Source organism: Pistacia vera, unplaced genomic scaffold (genome assembly GCF_008641045.1).
Source record: "Pistacia vera cultivar Batoury unplaced genomic scaffold, PisVer_v2 Contig18, whole genome shotgun sequence".
Classification (NCBI taxonomy): Eukaryota; Viridiplantae; Streptophyta; class Magnoliopsida; order Sapindales; family Anacardiaceae; genus Pistacia; species Pistacia vera.
Window position 1 is genome coordinate 260,895 of NW_022195898.1, and position 17,141 is coordinate 278,035.

The 17,141-nt window shown below is 34.5% G+C and overlaps 3 protein-coding genes across 5 annotated transcripts; 1 reads left to right on the forward strand and 2 right to left on the reverse strand.

Moving 5' to 3' along the window:
- Positions 1–642: 642 nt before the first annotated feature.
- On the reverse strand, positions 643–1,344 carry LOC116126468. The gene is made up of 2 exons (XM_031412154.1): positions 921–1,344; positions 643–776 (listed from the first exon to the last, which is right to left on the reverse strand). Exons 1-2 carry the CDS (start codon positions 1,342–1,344, stop codon positions 643–645), a joined length of 558 nt encoding a protein of 185 aa, XP_031268014.1.
- Positions 1,345–3,468: 2,124 nt separating this feature from the next.
- On the forward strand, positions 3,469–7,799 carry LOC116126436 (OVARIAN TUMOR DOMAIN-containing deubiquitinating enzyme 4-like). Of its 3 annotated transcripts, none has more exons than XM_031412128.1 (6): positions 3,469–3,690; positions 4,191–4,312; positions 4,555–4,595; positions 7,017–7,115; positions 7,206–7,370; positions 7,467–7,799. In XM_031412128.1, the coding sequence occupies exons 1-6, from the start codon at positions 3,630–3,632 to the stop codon at positions 7,489–7,491; spliced, it is 513 nt and encodes a 170-aa protein (XP_031267988.1). In that variant the 5' UTR covers positions 3,469–3,629; the 3' UTR covers positions 7,492–7,799. The 3 variants fall into 3 exon arrangements, with proteins under 3 accessions (XP_031267988.1, XP_031267989.1, XP_031267987.1); XM_031412129.1 differs by having other exon boundaries at positions 3,473–3,660; positions 7,467–7,798; XM_031412127.1 differs by lacking the exon at positions 3,469–3,690 and adding an exon at positions 3,891–4,034 and having other exon boundaries at positions 7,467–7,798.
- Positions 7,800–9,171: 1,372 nt separating this feature from the next.
- LOC116126483 lies at positions 9,172–15,214 on the reverse strand. Its single transcript, XM_031412164.1, has 8 exons — positions 14,445–15,214; positions 12,966–13,954; positions 12,392–12,635; positions 12,061–12,267; positions 10,736–10,909; positions 10,233–10,430; positions 9,977–10,090; positions 9,172–9,835 (listed from the first exon to the last, which is right to left on the reverse strand). Exons 1-8 carry the CDS (start codon positions 15,132–15,134, stop codon positions 9,506–9,508), a joined length of 2,946 nt encoding a protein of 981 aa, XP_031268024.1. The 5' UTR covers positions 15,135–15,214; the 3' UTR covers positions 9,172–9,505.
- Positions 15,215–17,141: the final 1,927 nt, after the last annotated feature.

A 17,141-nucleotide genomic window follows, 5' to 3' on the forward strand; every position in this document is an offset into this window, starting at 1 on the left:
TGTTGGATTTTACAAAGATCAAGGGCCAAGACTGAACTTAAATAGCTTGAAACGGAAACGCATTAATAAAGCACAATACAACACAGTCTTAACAGTTTCACATATTAACACATCCAAAAGTTTATATCGAACCACTCGATCACTTGAAGGCAGTTGACTTGGAATCTTATTACTACAACTAATTTTTGTCCTAGAAAAAAAAAAAAAAAAAAAGACCGGCAACAAAGGCCTATTGGATTTATGAAGATGATGTGTCTAAAATTTTAGTTAATTTACACAGCAACTAAATTCATCTTTCAAATTTTCAGTTTTTGATCTGTGGTTCTTATGTTTGATTACTTGGTCATATTATCGTCTGCTTTCAATCTTTCATGACTTGGATTTCGCATCTCTCAATATTGTATATCCCATATATATATATATATATATAAATCAAAACCCGTATTGGATTCTCTTTAACTCTATGTGTAAGTTCTTAACCATATATTGCATTTAAACTTACTGCACAATATAACAGACAATGACTACCCTAATGCGTTTCAGGGTAAAAATTGCGCTATAAATATCTACCAAATTGCCGTTGAACGTTCAAAATTTTGAAGCAACAGCTGTTCTTTCATCAATCAGTTCCATCTTTTCATCTCAGCCCGTGTATGAAACAGAGCGTGACAACCAATTTCCTTTATCATCTCTTGCTGCATTCGTAAGCCATCCTGACTCGAACAGTTCTAATATAGGATCATTTGCGGTTATGTTTTCCTCGCTTCTACTAACTTCTGCATATCCAATTTCTTTGTCACCAATCGCATGTTTCTGATCAGTCTCTTTCATTGTGCCACCATCTTTGTTTTCCTTCTCTTTCTTATTCTTTTCGATGCCATTTTCTTTTCTTCCCTTCTCTAGAGCTTCCTTGTATGTACCCTTCATGTCATGTTTCTTAATATTTGTCATAAAAACTGTGTCATTTTCAGCTTCTTGTGATTGATGTTTCTGAGCTGAAGACAATTCATTGCTGTTAGAAACATCCATCACAATCTCCTTTTCCTTTGCATTTTCAAACCCCCAATGCTTCAACGTAGAAATCCCAAAATTCAGCCATGAGATGATCTGAATCAGAACCCAATCTAGCACCGGAACGTGGCCAGGAAATTTGTTTATAGCTTCATCAAATTTCCCTGGCAGTGTTTCTGCAGTTTGTACGAGCTCGTCAATCTTGTTGAAAACATGTTTTGATGGTGGGAAAAGAGTCTCAAATATGCTCTCAAAAGCTAGAATCAAATAATCAGAAAAGTACAGGATGGCTAACCATTTATATTCCAGGGCATGCATAAATGGATTAGCCATTTGGGCTAATCTTAATAGTGTTCTAATTATTGAACCTAATGGTCCGTTCAAACCTTGTGATCTTGCATAGACTCTCTGAACAATTAATGAGATTACAACTCCACAGGTATGCAACGGACGGCTCCTAGAATTCATCCTGCTGGTTACTCCTGATTCCTGAGAAATTCAAGTCAAGTTTGTCAATCAAAATTCATTATATACTGCAAATTCTACAACATTTTTCAAATTCGAGAAGAAACTCATACCATTGAAAAGAAAAGAAAATTTTGCTTGCCCTGCAAAACCTGATGGATTTTCTTTTTATAAAGAGAAATCTAAAATTTCAATTTTAGGTGCAAATAGCTACCACTAATTAAACTGATAATACAAAATAAGTCTGCAACTTTTGCCTGCAGGTGTTTATTGTCCCGTGCTAATAGTGGAAAAATGAACGGCTGTTACAAATTTTAGCGGGAATATAAAGTTCACTGTTGGTCCAATAAGAATCCGACACACGTAAAACCACCATTTTTATTTTGGTCAGCAAAAGTGCAAAATAGCGCAAACTACATTTTCCCACCCAAAGTTTGCCATAATTTTTTACCATCCAAAATACACTTTTCGATTCGGCGGCCAACATAGAGAAAACTCAACCCAAGCTATTGAGGTTCTTGAAGAAGGGATGTGATGATTCTTTTGGTGGTGACATGTTTGATTTTGACAGTTAGGATTGATCGGAATTTGACTTGAGATGGACAATTGCGCTAGGGGCAGATCTAGCCCCTTTAAGGGTAGGATTATCCTCATATTTGAAAAAAAAATTATTAATATATAGGCCTACAAAAAAGTGTTATTAATATATATACTTAGACTTATTCTCAGATTTTTTTTTTTTTAAATGAGAATTATTATACATATATCCAAGCCCACAAAAATACTTCTTATTAATATATATATTCCAAGCCCACATTATGTTAAGAGTTTAAAATTCTTTCCACTTTTCTTCTCCACGGCTCCATCTGCTTCTTATGATTTTATCCCAAAATTTTTTATGCTATCTGCTCTTAAAACTTTTGAAGATTGAAATTATTAAAGTTTTCTCTACTCAAGGTGTCACAATTAGCTTTGTTCTCTATTTTATTAGTTTTACGTATGTGTATTGCTCATTTCAATTTAGTTTATTTTAGGGTTGAATCATGCTTGTTTTTTGGAGGTTTTTTATTCTAATTTGAAGGAAAAAGACATGGATCTTGTGAGTTTATTTTGTGTTTTATGTCTAAGAGTGTTCATGCTTTCCCAAATTAAAACTTTAACTATATTTTAAAGGACATTATTCTTCACCTTTCACCAACCACTTTTCTATATTTCAAATGTCACCGTTCAGCTGCTCAAAATTATTAAAAAAAAATTTGTTACTATCTATGTTAATTTGTAGCAAGAAAATTCCTTCATTTTTATTAATTCATATTAAAAGTCAATGCAATGTTGACTTGATTTAAGTTTTTGTTGACTTTAACTTAGGTTATGTCTGATTAAAGTCATGAAAATTTATATTATAATCTTTGAAAGCCAAAAAAAAAAAAAAAATTAAAAGAAGGTTTTGCTCAAGGTTTACTCAACACATTTACTCAAAATTTTACTTCTCATAGATTTATTTAAGTAGGAAAGTATTGTATTATTTTCTTTCAGGTTTTGATATTGTATTATTTTATTTGCTTAAGGTTTGATGATTTTTTAAAGTTTTTACTAGTTCTTTGACAAATAATGGCCGAGCCGCAAAGCTCCCCCTCGACAAAAATCCTGGGTCCGTTATTGAGTTGGGCATTACACAAATCGCTCAATTGCCAACAATTGGTAGGGTTGGCGGGAACAAGGTTTGAGGGGTTTTGGTGAGTGATGATCAGGGAAGATAGTAGTAGTGGCGTGGGTTGCAAAGATACCGAAATCGGCCAGTGATTGATCAGAATATAAACTTTGGGTGAGAAAGTGGTATTTTAAAATTTTTTATGTGGGAAAGTGTCATTAAGGCAAACCTTGGGAGGGAAGAAGGTCGTTTACTCTTGTGCAATATAGAGGGTTAAGTTGAAGTTAGGATTCCATTCAATTTCTGGCAACAAATGGACAAGATCAGTTTGCTGATGAAAAGGGCATCAAATTCTATTCTCTGATGCTCGCTTTCACACCAGAAACTCCAAAAAGCTTTTAGCATGCAATTTTGTTCACTAATCACATCCACTTAATGAGCTTCAATTTGGTAATCAATCAGGACTCACCAATGGAATAGAATTTCTCAATTTTTTTGCAACATGAAGCTGCAAAATTCAGGATCTATGATTGGTAACAACCAGTCTCAGTTTCAAAAAATTCGTATGGGTTTGATGAAATTTTTAACTTGTAATTTGTTTAAGTTTCTACTCATGGTTATGGAATAATTAAAATTGTTTACTTGAAATGAAAACGATCATGTCTTCTCTTAAGTAAAGAAATGGATTTTTTTTGTTTTTGTTTTTTCTTTGCTTGTGTTAAGGCTTCATATGCTTTTCTCCTTGAATTTGCTTTCAACTTTATTCTTTGCTTGCATTTGCAGCTTTCTTTTATGCTTCTTGTAGTTTTCATCAAAGTCGTGATTTCCATTTTATTTGTATTGGTGGGGTTTTATTCTTCTCTTAGCTTCTGTAAACCCCTGGTAGATAATATGGACGATGGCGAAGGTTCGTTCATCGTTCTTTAAATTATGATCTAAATGAAGCACTTTGATGAATTCTTGAGAAATGTTTTTATGGGGGAAAGTAGAATATGTTTTCTGGGTCTTTGAATTTGCTAAACTTTCTGTATTGTGACATCCTGTTATGCTTGTTTGAATTCAGGTATACCTGGAGATGGAAGGTGCCTATTCCGGTCAGTAATTCACGGCGCCTGGTTAAGAGCAGGGAGGCAATCACCGAGCGACAGCCTTCAAAAGGAACTTGCAGATGAGCTTAGAAATAAAGTACACAGTAGACTCCATGTTTTCTAATATTATTCTTTGGTCATGAGCCTCATGGATGCTACTTTTTTGCACGTTTCAGCTTTCTAATTATTTCTGAATGCCCTACAAAAAAAAATTGCCTTTTTTGCTGAATTCTCTTTTGTTTAGTTCTCACTTTCTCGTCTTTGTTTTTCCATTGTAAATGATCAAATTCCATTCTGTTTTCACATATCTCACACAAAACCTTCATAATTTTGGGACAGGTAGCAGACGAATTCGTTAAGAGAAGGGCAGACACTGAATGGTAAAATTATCATATCCCAAATTTACTTGAAAGGTTATGTGGGAATGTTGGAATTGGAAGCTATATTTTCTGTTTATGAGCAGCGCAAAGAAACTGATGAACAAGACTTTTTACCGAAGGGATAACACTTTATACAATAGGATTTTTCACACATACATCTATAGTACTTTCTACGCCCACAACATTTTCTCATAAACTTTTCTTACAATCCCGAAGTGGTAACTGAGGTGACACTGTCACGTCAAAATTATTTTGACTAGACCAAAAAAACGATTATTCCTTCATAGGGATCGATCGTTTCTTATGAAGGAATTCGTTCATTCGTGAGAAATGGTTATGGAGGAACAATAAAAGAAATGATTGTTCTTTAAGAAAGTTGTTCCTTTATAAGGCTCATAAGAAACAGCCGTTCCTTATGAAGGAACGACCGTTCGTTTCTAGTAGTGTCTTTGATGTCGTAGGTGTAGTCGAAGTTGGTATGACAATATCAATCTGTTTCCACGTTAGGGTTGTAAAAGAAGGTTGTGAGATTGAATTGTAAACGTAACATTTTTCTTTTGAGTTTAGATAACATTAAATAACTAAACATAACTAAATATCAGTTTAACAGTTTAACTTCCTTAACTAAACCCAACTGTTGTCCAAAACCTGAATGATCCAATCTTCTTCACAACTGTAGAACGCACACCATAGATGGCACAATGCAGGTCACAGGTTGCATGCATGCTGCGGCAAACTTTTCTTTTGCCGCGTCGATGAGTTCTTTGATCTGATTTCAAAGAACTTCTTCACACTTGCGAGGACATCCTTTTTCCACCGCTGCGGCCAGGCACGTAGCCACACTCACACTTGTAGGTTCAATTGAACCCACTCAATTTAAAAAAAAAAAAAAAAAAAAAAACCTTTATATATTATAGAATTTATATTTTTTACCCCACTTCAATTCATATTAACCTCATACAAATTTGTATTAATTAAAACTTTTTTTCAATTTCTCTTTTTCTTTATTTCCTTTTTTTCTTTCTCATACTTTCTTCTTCCTTTGGTTGGATTACTAAAAAATGTTTATTTATTTTTTTTGCTTAACTTTTTTTTATTTTAACTTTCTTAATTGATGAAAGATCATCAGCTATGAGTTTTTATTGAGTTTATTAAATGAATTTGAAATTGAAAGATTAAATTCCTAGATTTTAATGTAGTTTTGATTTAATTTTGTTTATGTTGAGGTATGTGTTAATTAATTGTTGTTTTAAGTTGGGTTTGATAAATTTTGGTTAGTTGTTGAGTTAATTTTGAATGCATTTAAAGAATTGATGAAACCCTAAGTTGTAGAGATTTAGGGGTTTGGTTTAATTTTGATATATTGGTTAACTGTTTGATATTCATAATTGAATTTGATGAGTTTTCATAGGTTTATGAGTTGAATTTTATTGAGTTAGTAGAAATTGTTTGAAAAGCGCTCAATTATAAGATTTAGGGCTTCTTTGTTTAGATTTTTTAATTAACGAAGGATCATAAACTATAGGATTTTGTTGAGTTTAATAAATAAGTCTGAAATTGGAAGATTAAATTTCTAAATTTGAACCCACTCACTCAAAATCCTGGCTACGTCCTTGGCTACAACAAGCGTTCCTCCAACCAAAATAGTAGGCATGGCAATGTTCCCCAGGATTTCCCCGGTTTTTTTGGAGATAGGGGTGGGGGTGGGTGATGCCTTTCCCCCATCCCGCCCCGCCCTGCCTTGCCCCGTATATAATATATAAAATTAAAAAAAAAAAATATATATATATATATATATACTTTTCACTAATATCTTTATATTTCACCTAATTACACAATTATCCTATCTATATAAACCCATATTTTCCCAATTTCCCTCACCCTAAACAATTGAACAAGAACAAACCCTAACTCATATCTATGTATAATTAATTATGTCCAAACGATTAATTTAAGTGTTTGTCATGTGGACAAGAATTAATTATTATGTTTAGTAATACTCAAATCAATTTATGTTCATATAAAATTAACGGGGCGGGAACGAGCTTCCGATATTTCCCTTTGGGGTGGGGAAGGGGAATTCCTGTCATCCCCATAACGGGGATGGGATGGGGAATGATTTTGAGGACAGGGATGGGTACGGTGAATGAGATCCCCGTCCCGTCCCGCCCCATTGCCATGCCTACAAAATAGGTTCACTTTTTTAACAGGGAATAATGCCAATTAAGGAGGTTTATCATTAAAAAAAGGGACAACTCTTTTGTGTCATTTATGTCAATTTTTTGTTTGGGCATATGGGTCTTCTTTAGGTTAGGATTTTAGGTGTATAATTATGTTACAAAATTGATCAAATGTTAATGAATACATAATTATGGCTACCCATTTTTCTTAAAAGCAAGTAAATTTTGTATCCATTGGCAGGTTTGTGGAAGGTGATTTTGACACATATGTTGTACAGATGCGGCAGCCACACATTTGGGGAGGAGAGCCTGAGCTGCTAATGTCTTCTCATGTGCTCAAGTAAGTTTCTAATCTTGAAGCTATTAGTATTAGATTTTGAATCTCTTTACTCTTTTACATTTTTATAGTCTCATAATCTTCTACTTTTAGGATGCCAATTACAGTTTACATGCGCGACAAAACTTCTGGTACCCTCAAAATTATAGCTGAATATGGTCAAGAATATGGCAAGGAGAACCCAATACGTGTCCAGTACCATGGATATGGACACTATGATGTGTTGCGCAATCCAGTTGGTGGAACTCCATCCAAGCTGTAAGATACTGAAACTCAAGATTTAAATACCAACTTTTTTTTTGGTTGATTATTGAATTGTTATTTGGGGCATTGCAAATTTGTTTTTTGTGGCAGGAGCAAGAAAAGATGGTGCAGCTGAAAAAGGAGATAGTATTAGTTGTGATTTGCAGTCATAGTGTTGTCATACGCAGATTCAGGACCTGTATATGTGAAGATTACTCTTTGGTATTTGAAGTGGTTGATTATATTCATGGCTTTACAAACTATCTCAGTAATAAAATATGGAATTTGACCAACCGAATTAGATGATGGAATACCTGAACCCCCCTTCACTTTTAGAATCTAACAAATGTTGTTGTAAATCTTCATCTTCGTTTGACAGATAATTTTATGGTTCACAACTATTGAAACAAGCCGGATTCTTGGGAGTTCTAAGTTTAGATTAATTTGCCTATGATAAATCAAGATCAACATTACTTTATTTTTTATTATTTGACTCTTTTTAAACGAGAAAGTCTTAATTGAGGTTGTGTTTGTGCAGGCGTGTAATCAAAGTATACATCAGTGGGTCACTTGACTCCACTGAACTTATGAAATTATTAAAATTAGTGTATATTTTATAGTAATTAACTACTAAAATTATCCATATTTTATTGATCTTATTAAGATATTTTCATATTTTATTAATCTTGAAATTCAAAAATACAGTTTGGTTTATTATTTTGGATAGGATTTGGGGAATAATATTGGATAGTTGAATAGGGGAGTATTACGAGGTAAAATTTAAAGATTTATAAAAAAAAACCTCTAGGTTTGCTAATTTAATTAAACACCCCAACATATAAAATGACAAAAACACCCCCACCACCCGTAATGCCAAATTTCGGCCCACCGCCGGAATCTGGCCAGAAAATTGTGTTACGACACAAACCGGTCGGATCTGTGTCATAACGCGTTGTTATGGCCTTTTTTGGCCAGATCCACCAGGATATGGTTGGAAAAGTCCAGATCTAAGGCCAGTTATGGTCGTCGATGGCCGGAAAAGGCCAAAGAAGTCTATCTTTGGCCGTCGCTGAAGGCCAGATCGGTGAACTACCGGCCAGTTCTGGTCGTGGTGTAGGCCGTTGTACAGATTTCAGCAACCACCGACAGTGGTTGACGGAATCTGGCAAGTATGGGTTGATGGGGGTGTTTTTGTTAATTTTTAAACTTTTTTTCTGGAGGTATTTAATGAAATTAATAAACTTAAGGGGTCTAAAAATTAATTAAAAATATAGTAATATTTCTAGAATAATGTATCAAACAATATTTGGATAATATGATTGGGAATATGGGTAGAAATAGGAAGCCAAACGCACCCGTGATTTTTTTTTTTCCCGTATTCTCTCTTTCTCATTTCCTCTTCTCTTATCTCATACTTTTTTTTTCATTTGGTTGGATTAATCAAGAAAAACCAGTCCTTTGAAAGTCACGATATAAGATTATGCAATACTTTCAGAATATGAAAAATCGTCGAAGAAAATTATAGAATTGAAAATTTAGTATATATAATTTTTAAAATTAAATTTTTAGATTATACTTTATTATGTGTACTATTTCAGTGTATTTTTTATAGTAAATTCATCTAGTTAGATCTTTTGACCAAATCTTGACTAGGCTGTGTATGTGAATCCCAAGGCGAAAAGTCATTGAATTCAGTAATAGTTCTCCCCTCAACATCATTGAGGGAGATGAACTGTGATCCAGGATTATTTCTGTAAAATAGGCTGCAAAACAAACATTGAATTTCGCAAACTTTTTTATAAAATTTTGTATGTCATTGTCGGTGAAAAAATAATCCTTTCATTGGATTTTTCATAACTGACTACCTGCAATCCCGGAATGCTTTCAGCAACGTACTTCAAGTTTCATCAGGGGTCAGCAGAAACATTCCAAATGGGAAAAAGATCAACACTACGGCAAGTAAATGAAGCACAAGGAGCATGGAAAGAACAGCAACTAATATGTACAGCACGGTGAGGGTGAAATAAGATAAGAGAAACTCTCAACATGAACAAGAAGTCAAAAATGTTAATAAGGCTGCCTATATAAGTTAAATACTCTACTAACATATAAACACTATAGAGAGAAAAAGAGTGACAAAATTGACATTATTATTTGCCATCCCTCCACACTTCTTGGAGGAGTTGATATCTGACAACTTTTCGGCCCCCATGTTCCTTCGGCATCCAGTTGGGAGCTGCTGAAGTCGAATAAGAGCGGGAGTTGTCAATAGCGATGGAAGTTACAGGTGAACCCAAATCATCAAGCTCATCATCACTAGTGTAAGATTTTTTTAGCACTGTTGACCCACTCCTCTGCAAATCTTGACTTCCAACCTCTCCTATAATGCCGATCAGTGAAGCTGCAGGAGGTGGTGAATAGATTGTAGGAGCAGCTAAGCATGGGAAGATTGTCAGTGAATCCTCAGCCTCACATAGGTCCTAAATAAAAATTACAGAATGATTAGCAAAGGGGGTCCTCCCATGAAGATTCCTCCCACACCTTGAATTTGCAAGTGTAGAAATTAGAATTGTAAGTGGCAAAAAAAAAAAAAATTATGAGCTTCTTGGAAGTGGACCAACCTCAGAATCCAGGGCATCAAAAACTGCCTGTGGAATTGGTGTTGGATTAAAATCATCTGGGACAAAACTGTCAAGAACCCTCTTGATCATTTCCACACCAAATGTAGGGCATACCTTCAAACAATAAAATTCAAATGGAAAATTAGATTTATCATAAAACAAGAAGGAAGCAAACAGACAAATGCAGCAAAACTGGAGTTTTTGTCAATATATTAAGTCATATTTGAAAGAAAATCTAAAGTTTTCAGCTTCTCACCTCTTTCCTTGTGGAACCATCTGCCAGCATTTCAAATGGAAGCATCATGAGATTACTTAATGCATTGAGGAGACAAAAAGCCTTGGAAGATGTGTCACTCTCCATGCTCTTGCAATCAGAAATTTCGTTCATATGTTCAGTAGGGTCATTATCATCAATACCAAACAAATCTGTAAGCCATCTGGACCAGCTCCCTATCTAGCAACACAAAAAAAAGAAGAGCAGGATTCTTTAATCAAGAGAAAGCAGACAGTTCACGACATATTTGATACAATTCAAGGCCTTTTTATTTATTTATTTTGTCTTATTGTCATCATGCAGGGACCAGGGAGAGTTCAGCTGTAAAGTTTATGAATATAGGCATAAAGAAGTGAATGAAATGAGAAAAAAAGACGATCCCTGAAAATATAAGGATATGGACACCAGTTTTGCACATTGAGTAGAGATAATGAATCTTAATCACTTCAACAAACACCAAATTAATAAATATCATCAGGACTCACAGCATTTTTTAGTTGTGCACCCGCCCCAAAGCTTGATTTCCCGGCTGGAATAGGGAGAACTTTAGGATCACTGATGGGATCAGACACAGGATCTGTTGGCATCTCTTCGGCTGATTCACGAAGAATAGCATTGAACATTGCCACATCCAATCTACCCACCAACTGCTCCATTACCTAAAGAGCGACATTTCTATTAAATTCTTTGCAACAATAGAATCTATTAGAAAATTGCAATGGAAAGATAAAGAGAGGAAGCCATTAAGACAGTAAGTTAAACAATTCTGCAAAAGATCCAACTGTGCTACCATATTATATTGTGATTATACACACATCAACCAGCAAATACACCAGAGAGCATGTTTTGAGGACTGGAAGTAAAATACAGGATACAAGCAGGTGAAATAGCCCATGGAACAATATCTAACTGTGCTTGCACATTATATTGGGAAATATACAAATATTTTTCACAATCATAGAAACCAGTTATCCCCGAGGTAAGTGATGAAAGAGGTCCAAGAATCAATATCCACACATACCAACCTTAGAGGGGGATCAATTTATCTTTGTGCATGGGGAAGGGTGGGGTGGGGAGCATGTAAGTTAAAAATGAAAAATGAGAATAAGACAAACCACTGGATATACAAGAAAAAGCATGTTTTAAGAAGGAAAGAAAGGGAAATATTATATATCAACATAGTCCCAGCAGGCTTTATAAAGAAACATTATTATATCAACATAGTCCCAGCAGGCTTTATAAAGAAACATTATTGCACATGACAGTAAAATTAAGTATGCCAATCAGATAACTTCACCAAGAGCTTCGATCAGATAATAGTACTCCACAAGTAACTGTAAGAAAGAAGTTTCTTTCTCTCCTTTTTTTTTTTTTTTTTTTTGGATGACTCCACTGCTAACATGTAAGTAAAATCAGTCTTATTAATAAAATATCTGGATTGTTGTCAGGTGAAGTTTGACATTCTGTGGATATATGTGGCCACAGAACGCATTTCTATCATTGACGATGAGCACCAAATCATCAACAGTGCAATTATACCATATATTGGTATCAAATTCAATGATATAACAGACAAAAAGATTACCTTACAGGGACTCATATATAGGCATAACCATTGAAGATAGAAACTAAAGCACAAAGAACTTGTAAGGATGGGCTTCTGCCTATCACTTTCTCAGGAAAACAAACCCACATGTTTTATACAAATATTAGTGGTACTGCACATTAAGATATAACATATAATTAATCATGCAAAGAACTCAAATTCGTAATGCGAGTCAAGGAAGAAAATTACTAGAGATAGACATACCAACTTAGCCAGCACCGGCAAGCAGCCACAGTCATGCCCTCCTGCTCGAATAGGACAAAGCCGTTCACATGCATCTTTGAAAGCCTTCTTCCAGAGCTCAACAGAAAAAATTCCTTGCTCTTGATCTCCCAATCCAGACCTCTTCCCAGAGGTTTTCCTTGAGCCTGAGCCCTTTGCAGCTGCAGACTGCATATGTGGAGTGAAAGTCTGGAGAGTTTGAAACATGAAACTATATTAAGCATGACAGGTGATGACTATGATTTAAACCAAAACTGGGAGAAATAAACAGCCACAACAGAAAGTGTAAATGAGAAAAAAAGAAAGACTTGACCTGCCACCAAACCGACTCAATGATTCGGGAAAATATCCAAGCTTCAAACTTCTCCAATGCAACTACAAATGTTTGAGGGTCCCCCCAATCATCAGAACCTTCAATTGAAGGATTGCGTTCTTCTTTGGTAGGAGCGCAATCACCATTATTCTTAGTGCACAGTCCATCAGAAAGTTGCAACTTTTCGATTGACTTGCTGATAATTGCTCTAAGCACAACTGAATTTGACAACCAAAAAGTCAACCTGTAAGCCAAATCAAAGGAACATTGGAATGAATCATGGGAGAATTATAGAAGAGGAATATATATAATTGATTTTACATACAGGAACATGAATATGAACACATATACTGCAGATCATCTTAAAAGTTTAATTTATTTCCAAGAATATTGACAACCAAAGGGAATTTATATCACAATCTGACAGCCCTTTCAGTTGCAAATTACCTGGATTTCTATTTTCTACAGTATGCAACCTGACACTGTTCTAGAGAAATTTTTTTGAAAGCTGTAATTTCCACAATCCAACTTGTCAACTTGCTTGAGATTAAGTTTCTGAAAGTTTAATGCATACCTTGGAACATCATTCCCACATGCTTTTGAAACCAAAACTAATCCTGAAAAAGCAGCTCTAGCTGCACTTGCCCTCTTAGTTTGGGACCTTGCTTTGCAAGCATGAAGATAGAATCTAGAAAGGCGTCGTGCTGGAGCGTGAACCTTATTTATAGAACCCCCATGCTCAGCAATGACTGAATACAGACCAATCTCAAGAGCAGCAGCTTCCCTCAATTCTTCCTCAAGCATTTTGATTTTAGATTCAAGTTCAACTTTGCTGTTGGAAAATCCATTTGTTGTTTCTCCCATTGTACTCTGTGCATTACTTTTTCGGTAATTATATTTATCTTTTGCATTATTAATTTCCTTTTCCTTCCCTTTGTACTGACTATTGTTGATCAGCCCATAACCCTCAGCTGAATCATAACGTAACTGAACAGACTTAATATTCTTTAGTTTATTGCTAATAACAGTCCCACTCTGTGCTTCAAGTGAGAACCTGCTGTTGGCAATACTGTTACTCCTTAATTTGACATCCTTTTTTGCAGCATCTTGTGGTAATTTACTAACTAGTCTGTCCTCTAAAGAATTTTTCTTTACATCTAAGGTCTGATTGCCCCGTCCATCTTCTTGGTGCCTCTTCTCTTTTTCCTTCAATAGATCAACATATAAATCAGTTGTAGCAGCCTCCAGGCTATTTTTTTCATGTCTTCGAGATTTTCTACCACCCTCTAGATCAGTTGAAGAGTTCTCTACCCTTATTTGGTCCACGTTGACATGTGCCTGAATAGACACATTGGAGGATGCAACTTTTGCTGCAGGATCATTTACAGCATTTCCTGAATCAGAGAATAAGTTTGCTGATGATGAAGAGTCTGTGCTCCCATCTATATTTTTAAGGGCTTCAACCACTGGATTCACCTCTTGCTTTGCAAATGCAACACTTGAGGATAAAGCAGGCTCTCCATTAACCCTTCCCAGGCGGTCCTTAGCAAATTCTGATCCATTCTACAATGTAATCATGATAATTATAATTTAGAGCTACACAACCAGAGTTCCTAATGTGAATGAAAATACCCATAAGACCTAACACAATTACAGTTAAACTCATGCATAGTATGAATTCATACATGCAAATGATAGAATGATGTCTAGTCTCAGATAAAAACCAAAATGTTTACATGTATGGCTAAGGTAGAAATATCAAATACTGGAAACATCACGTTTACACATCTGAAATAAAATCCTGATAAAAGATTCAGCTTGAACCAAAATAAAGTAAAATGCTAGACTTAATAACAATCAATACCACAATTTAATACCTCACTTTGGCTAAAAGGCCTGAAATTCAGCAAGCCAAACCCACAGCTAGAATTTGAAAGCCAATACAGTGCTATACCACTAGCCGCATGATGATAAGCATTCAGGTCACATTGTCCAAAAATTCAACGTCAAATTGCAAAGCAATGCATTGGTAGGAGGATCAGAAAAGTATTACCTTATAATTTTGAGCAGTTGAGCCACTAGTAGTCCCAAAAGTAGAAGATGGAACAGTCAATGATGAATGTGATGAAACATCGTCATCATCAGTAAAAGAAGCGATCTCACATCCCTCATCATTTCCTTCATTCATCAAGTCAGAAAAAGATCCACTTCCATTCTTGCCCAAAACTGACACTTCTTTGACCAAGCTGCTCTTTGGTGACGAGGAGGAGCTATCTTTGTAGAATGGCTCCATAATAAGATAAAGAACAGGTTGTGCTGTGTTCCTAAAACTCTTCTTGAAGCTAATCGGAGTGCTAACGGCAATGGCTTCCTTTATAATTCCATAATCAGCTAGGTTTATAAGAGCTGATCCCAAGAGTTGACTTTTGTCCTTTCCATTGTCATACAAGTAAAATTCTAAGCAGTTCTTCTGAAAACTATCGCGGGCAGTTCCTTTCTTTGATGCTTCCTGGCATAAAGTAACTTGAAGCCTGAAAGACTCACTAAACTCAACTTTCCCATCCCCAACCCCAGATATCAAAGACCCAGAACTCTGATCATCATTTTCCCATTGAAGCAAAACAGATTGAACAGATCTTAAAGACTGTGATGGGGGCCAAGGTCTAATCTCTTGTACATGAAAGAGATAATCAACTTGCACAGAAATGCGCTTTCGGTTCTTTGTTCTCAGTCCAAGAACCATTGTTGCAAGAAATAATGATTTTGCTCAGAGCAAGTATGAACAATCACAATGCCTTCAATTCACCAAGCCTTAGGCACTAAAAGGGATGCAGAAAAAAGAAATCAAAATGGGTAAGAAATTAAGTATTCATTAACTCAAATGCAAAACTGAACTTGAATTCAGAGCCTCGATCAAGTTCATAGACAATAAACAAAGCTATGGCGAGTTCAAATTATAAAATAAAGAGGAAAAAATAAATAAACGAAAACAGAACGTGGCTGAGTATTCACCAACAAAAAGAAAAACAATATTTTTGGAATGACCCAATCAGTTCATGCATACTATTTGTTTATACAAAAAAATAAAGTAAGCAGAATCCAACACCGAAAATTATTATATCAACCTAAAGTGGACATCACAAATGAGTAGAAAATGTCAAAATAAATCAAAAATTGCAGTAAAAAACTGCCTACCAGTATACGAAGGAGATTAAAAATACAAATCTAACCCAGTTCAAATCTCTTTAACAAATTACAAATGAGGAAATTTGAACCCAAGAGAGAGAAAAAAAAATTCACTGGATTTAAAAAAGCTAAGTTGCAAGCAAGCAACTAGATGGTGATCAAAACATTAATATAAAATAAAAAATGACAGCATCAGATCCCAAATACGTTGCAGAGCAACCACTTTGAAAACACAAATGAAGCTCAAATCTTTAAAGAAAATAAACGAACTTTACTTACACTGTTACAGATTGAAAGAGTCTCAGGGAGAGACGGAACCAAAGTTACTGTCTCACGAATGCATGTGTTTGATTGTCAAAGTCAATAATTATGCGTGTCCTTTTGAAGTGAAGGGTACATTTAAATTGTGATTAAAAGAAATAAATAAAAAATAAAAAGGAGATTGAAAAGTGAGGACATGGGAGTACACTGTGTAGGATAAGACAGAAAGGTCGCGAAAATAGGAAACCAGAGTTTTGGGCGCCTTAATTAGCTGTTCTTAAACAGAGTTCGTTTCTATTGTTTTGTAAACTGCTGCGAAATTGGTTCATTTATTGTTATTGGTTAGATTTAAATCTTTAATTTTAAGAATATTGAAAAGAAAAAGGAAACTTCTTTCCCTAGAAGGGAGAGCGACATTTTCCCACCCAAGGTTTGGCGAAACGACACTTTCCCACCCTTCAAGTTTCCAAATGACACTTTTTCACCATTTATTAGGTTTTGTTATATTTTTTATTAATACTTTACTGAAAAAACAAAAATACTCTTAAATATTTAACTTTATAAATTTTTATTATTTTTTAACTAGCCAAAAATTTAAATATTAAAAAGTCAAAAAAGAAAAAATAGTTAACCCTATCTAAACAGTTAGGAGTAATGCTACGAAATTGTTTAAAGTTAAATGACATTAATATTTATTTATTTATAATGTCATCAATATCTCATCACTATTATTCAATAATCTACTAAATTTATAATGTTTTTTCATTTTTACTAATTAACTTAGAAAATCAATATTCTTAATTAATTAAATAAACAAAGAAAAAATATATTTTTACACTTGAATTAATAAATAATCAAATAAAGACTTTGACTTAACGAAATTTTAATTTATAATAAACTATTTAAGAGTATTTTCGACTTTTCAAACAAATATTAAATAAAAACACTAACAAAACCTGATGAAACTTGGAAAAGTGTCATTTTTAAACTTGGGAAAATGTCATTTTGCCAAACCTTCGGTGGGAAAATATCTCTCTCCCTTCCTAGAATTAGAAAAGGCTTGCGTTTATAAGTAACAATAAATTGGGGAAAAAAATTTGACAACTTTAATTGGCAGTACTTGAGGTCAATTAGAATGTTTATTTATAAATTATAATTCATGCTAGAGTAAACGACTTTTTCCCACCCAAGGTTTACCATAAAGACATTCAAATCCAAAATTTATATTTTGTTTACTACCCAGAATATGCTTTTTGATTCGATGGCCAACGAAGATTAAAATTGGTCTAGACTATTGAGGTTT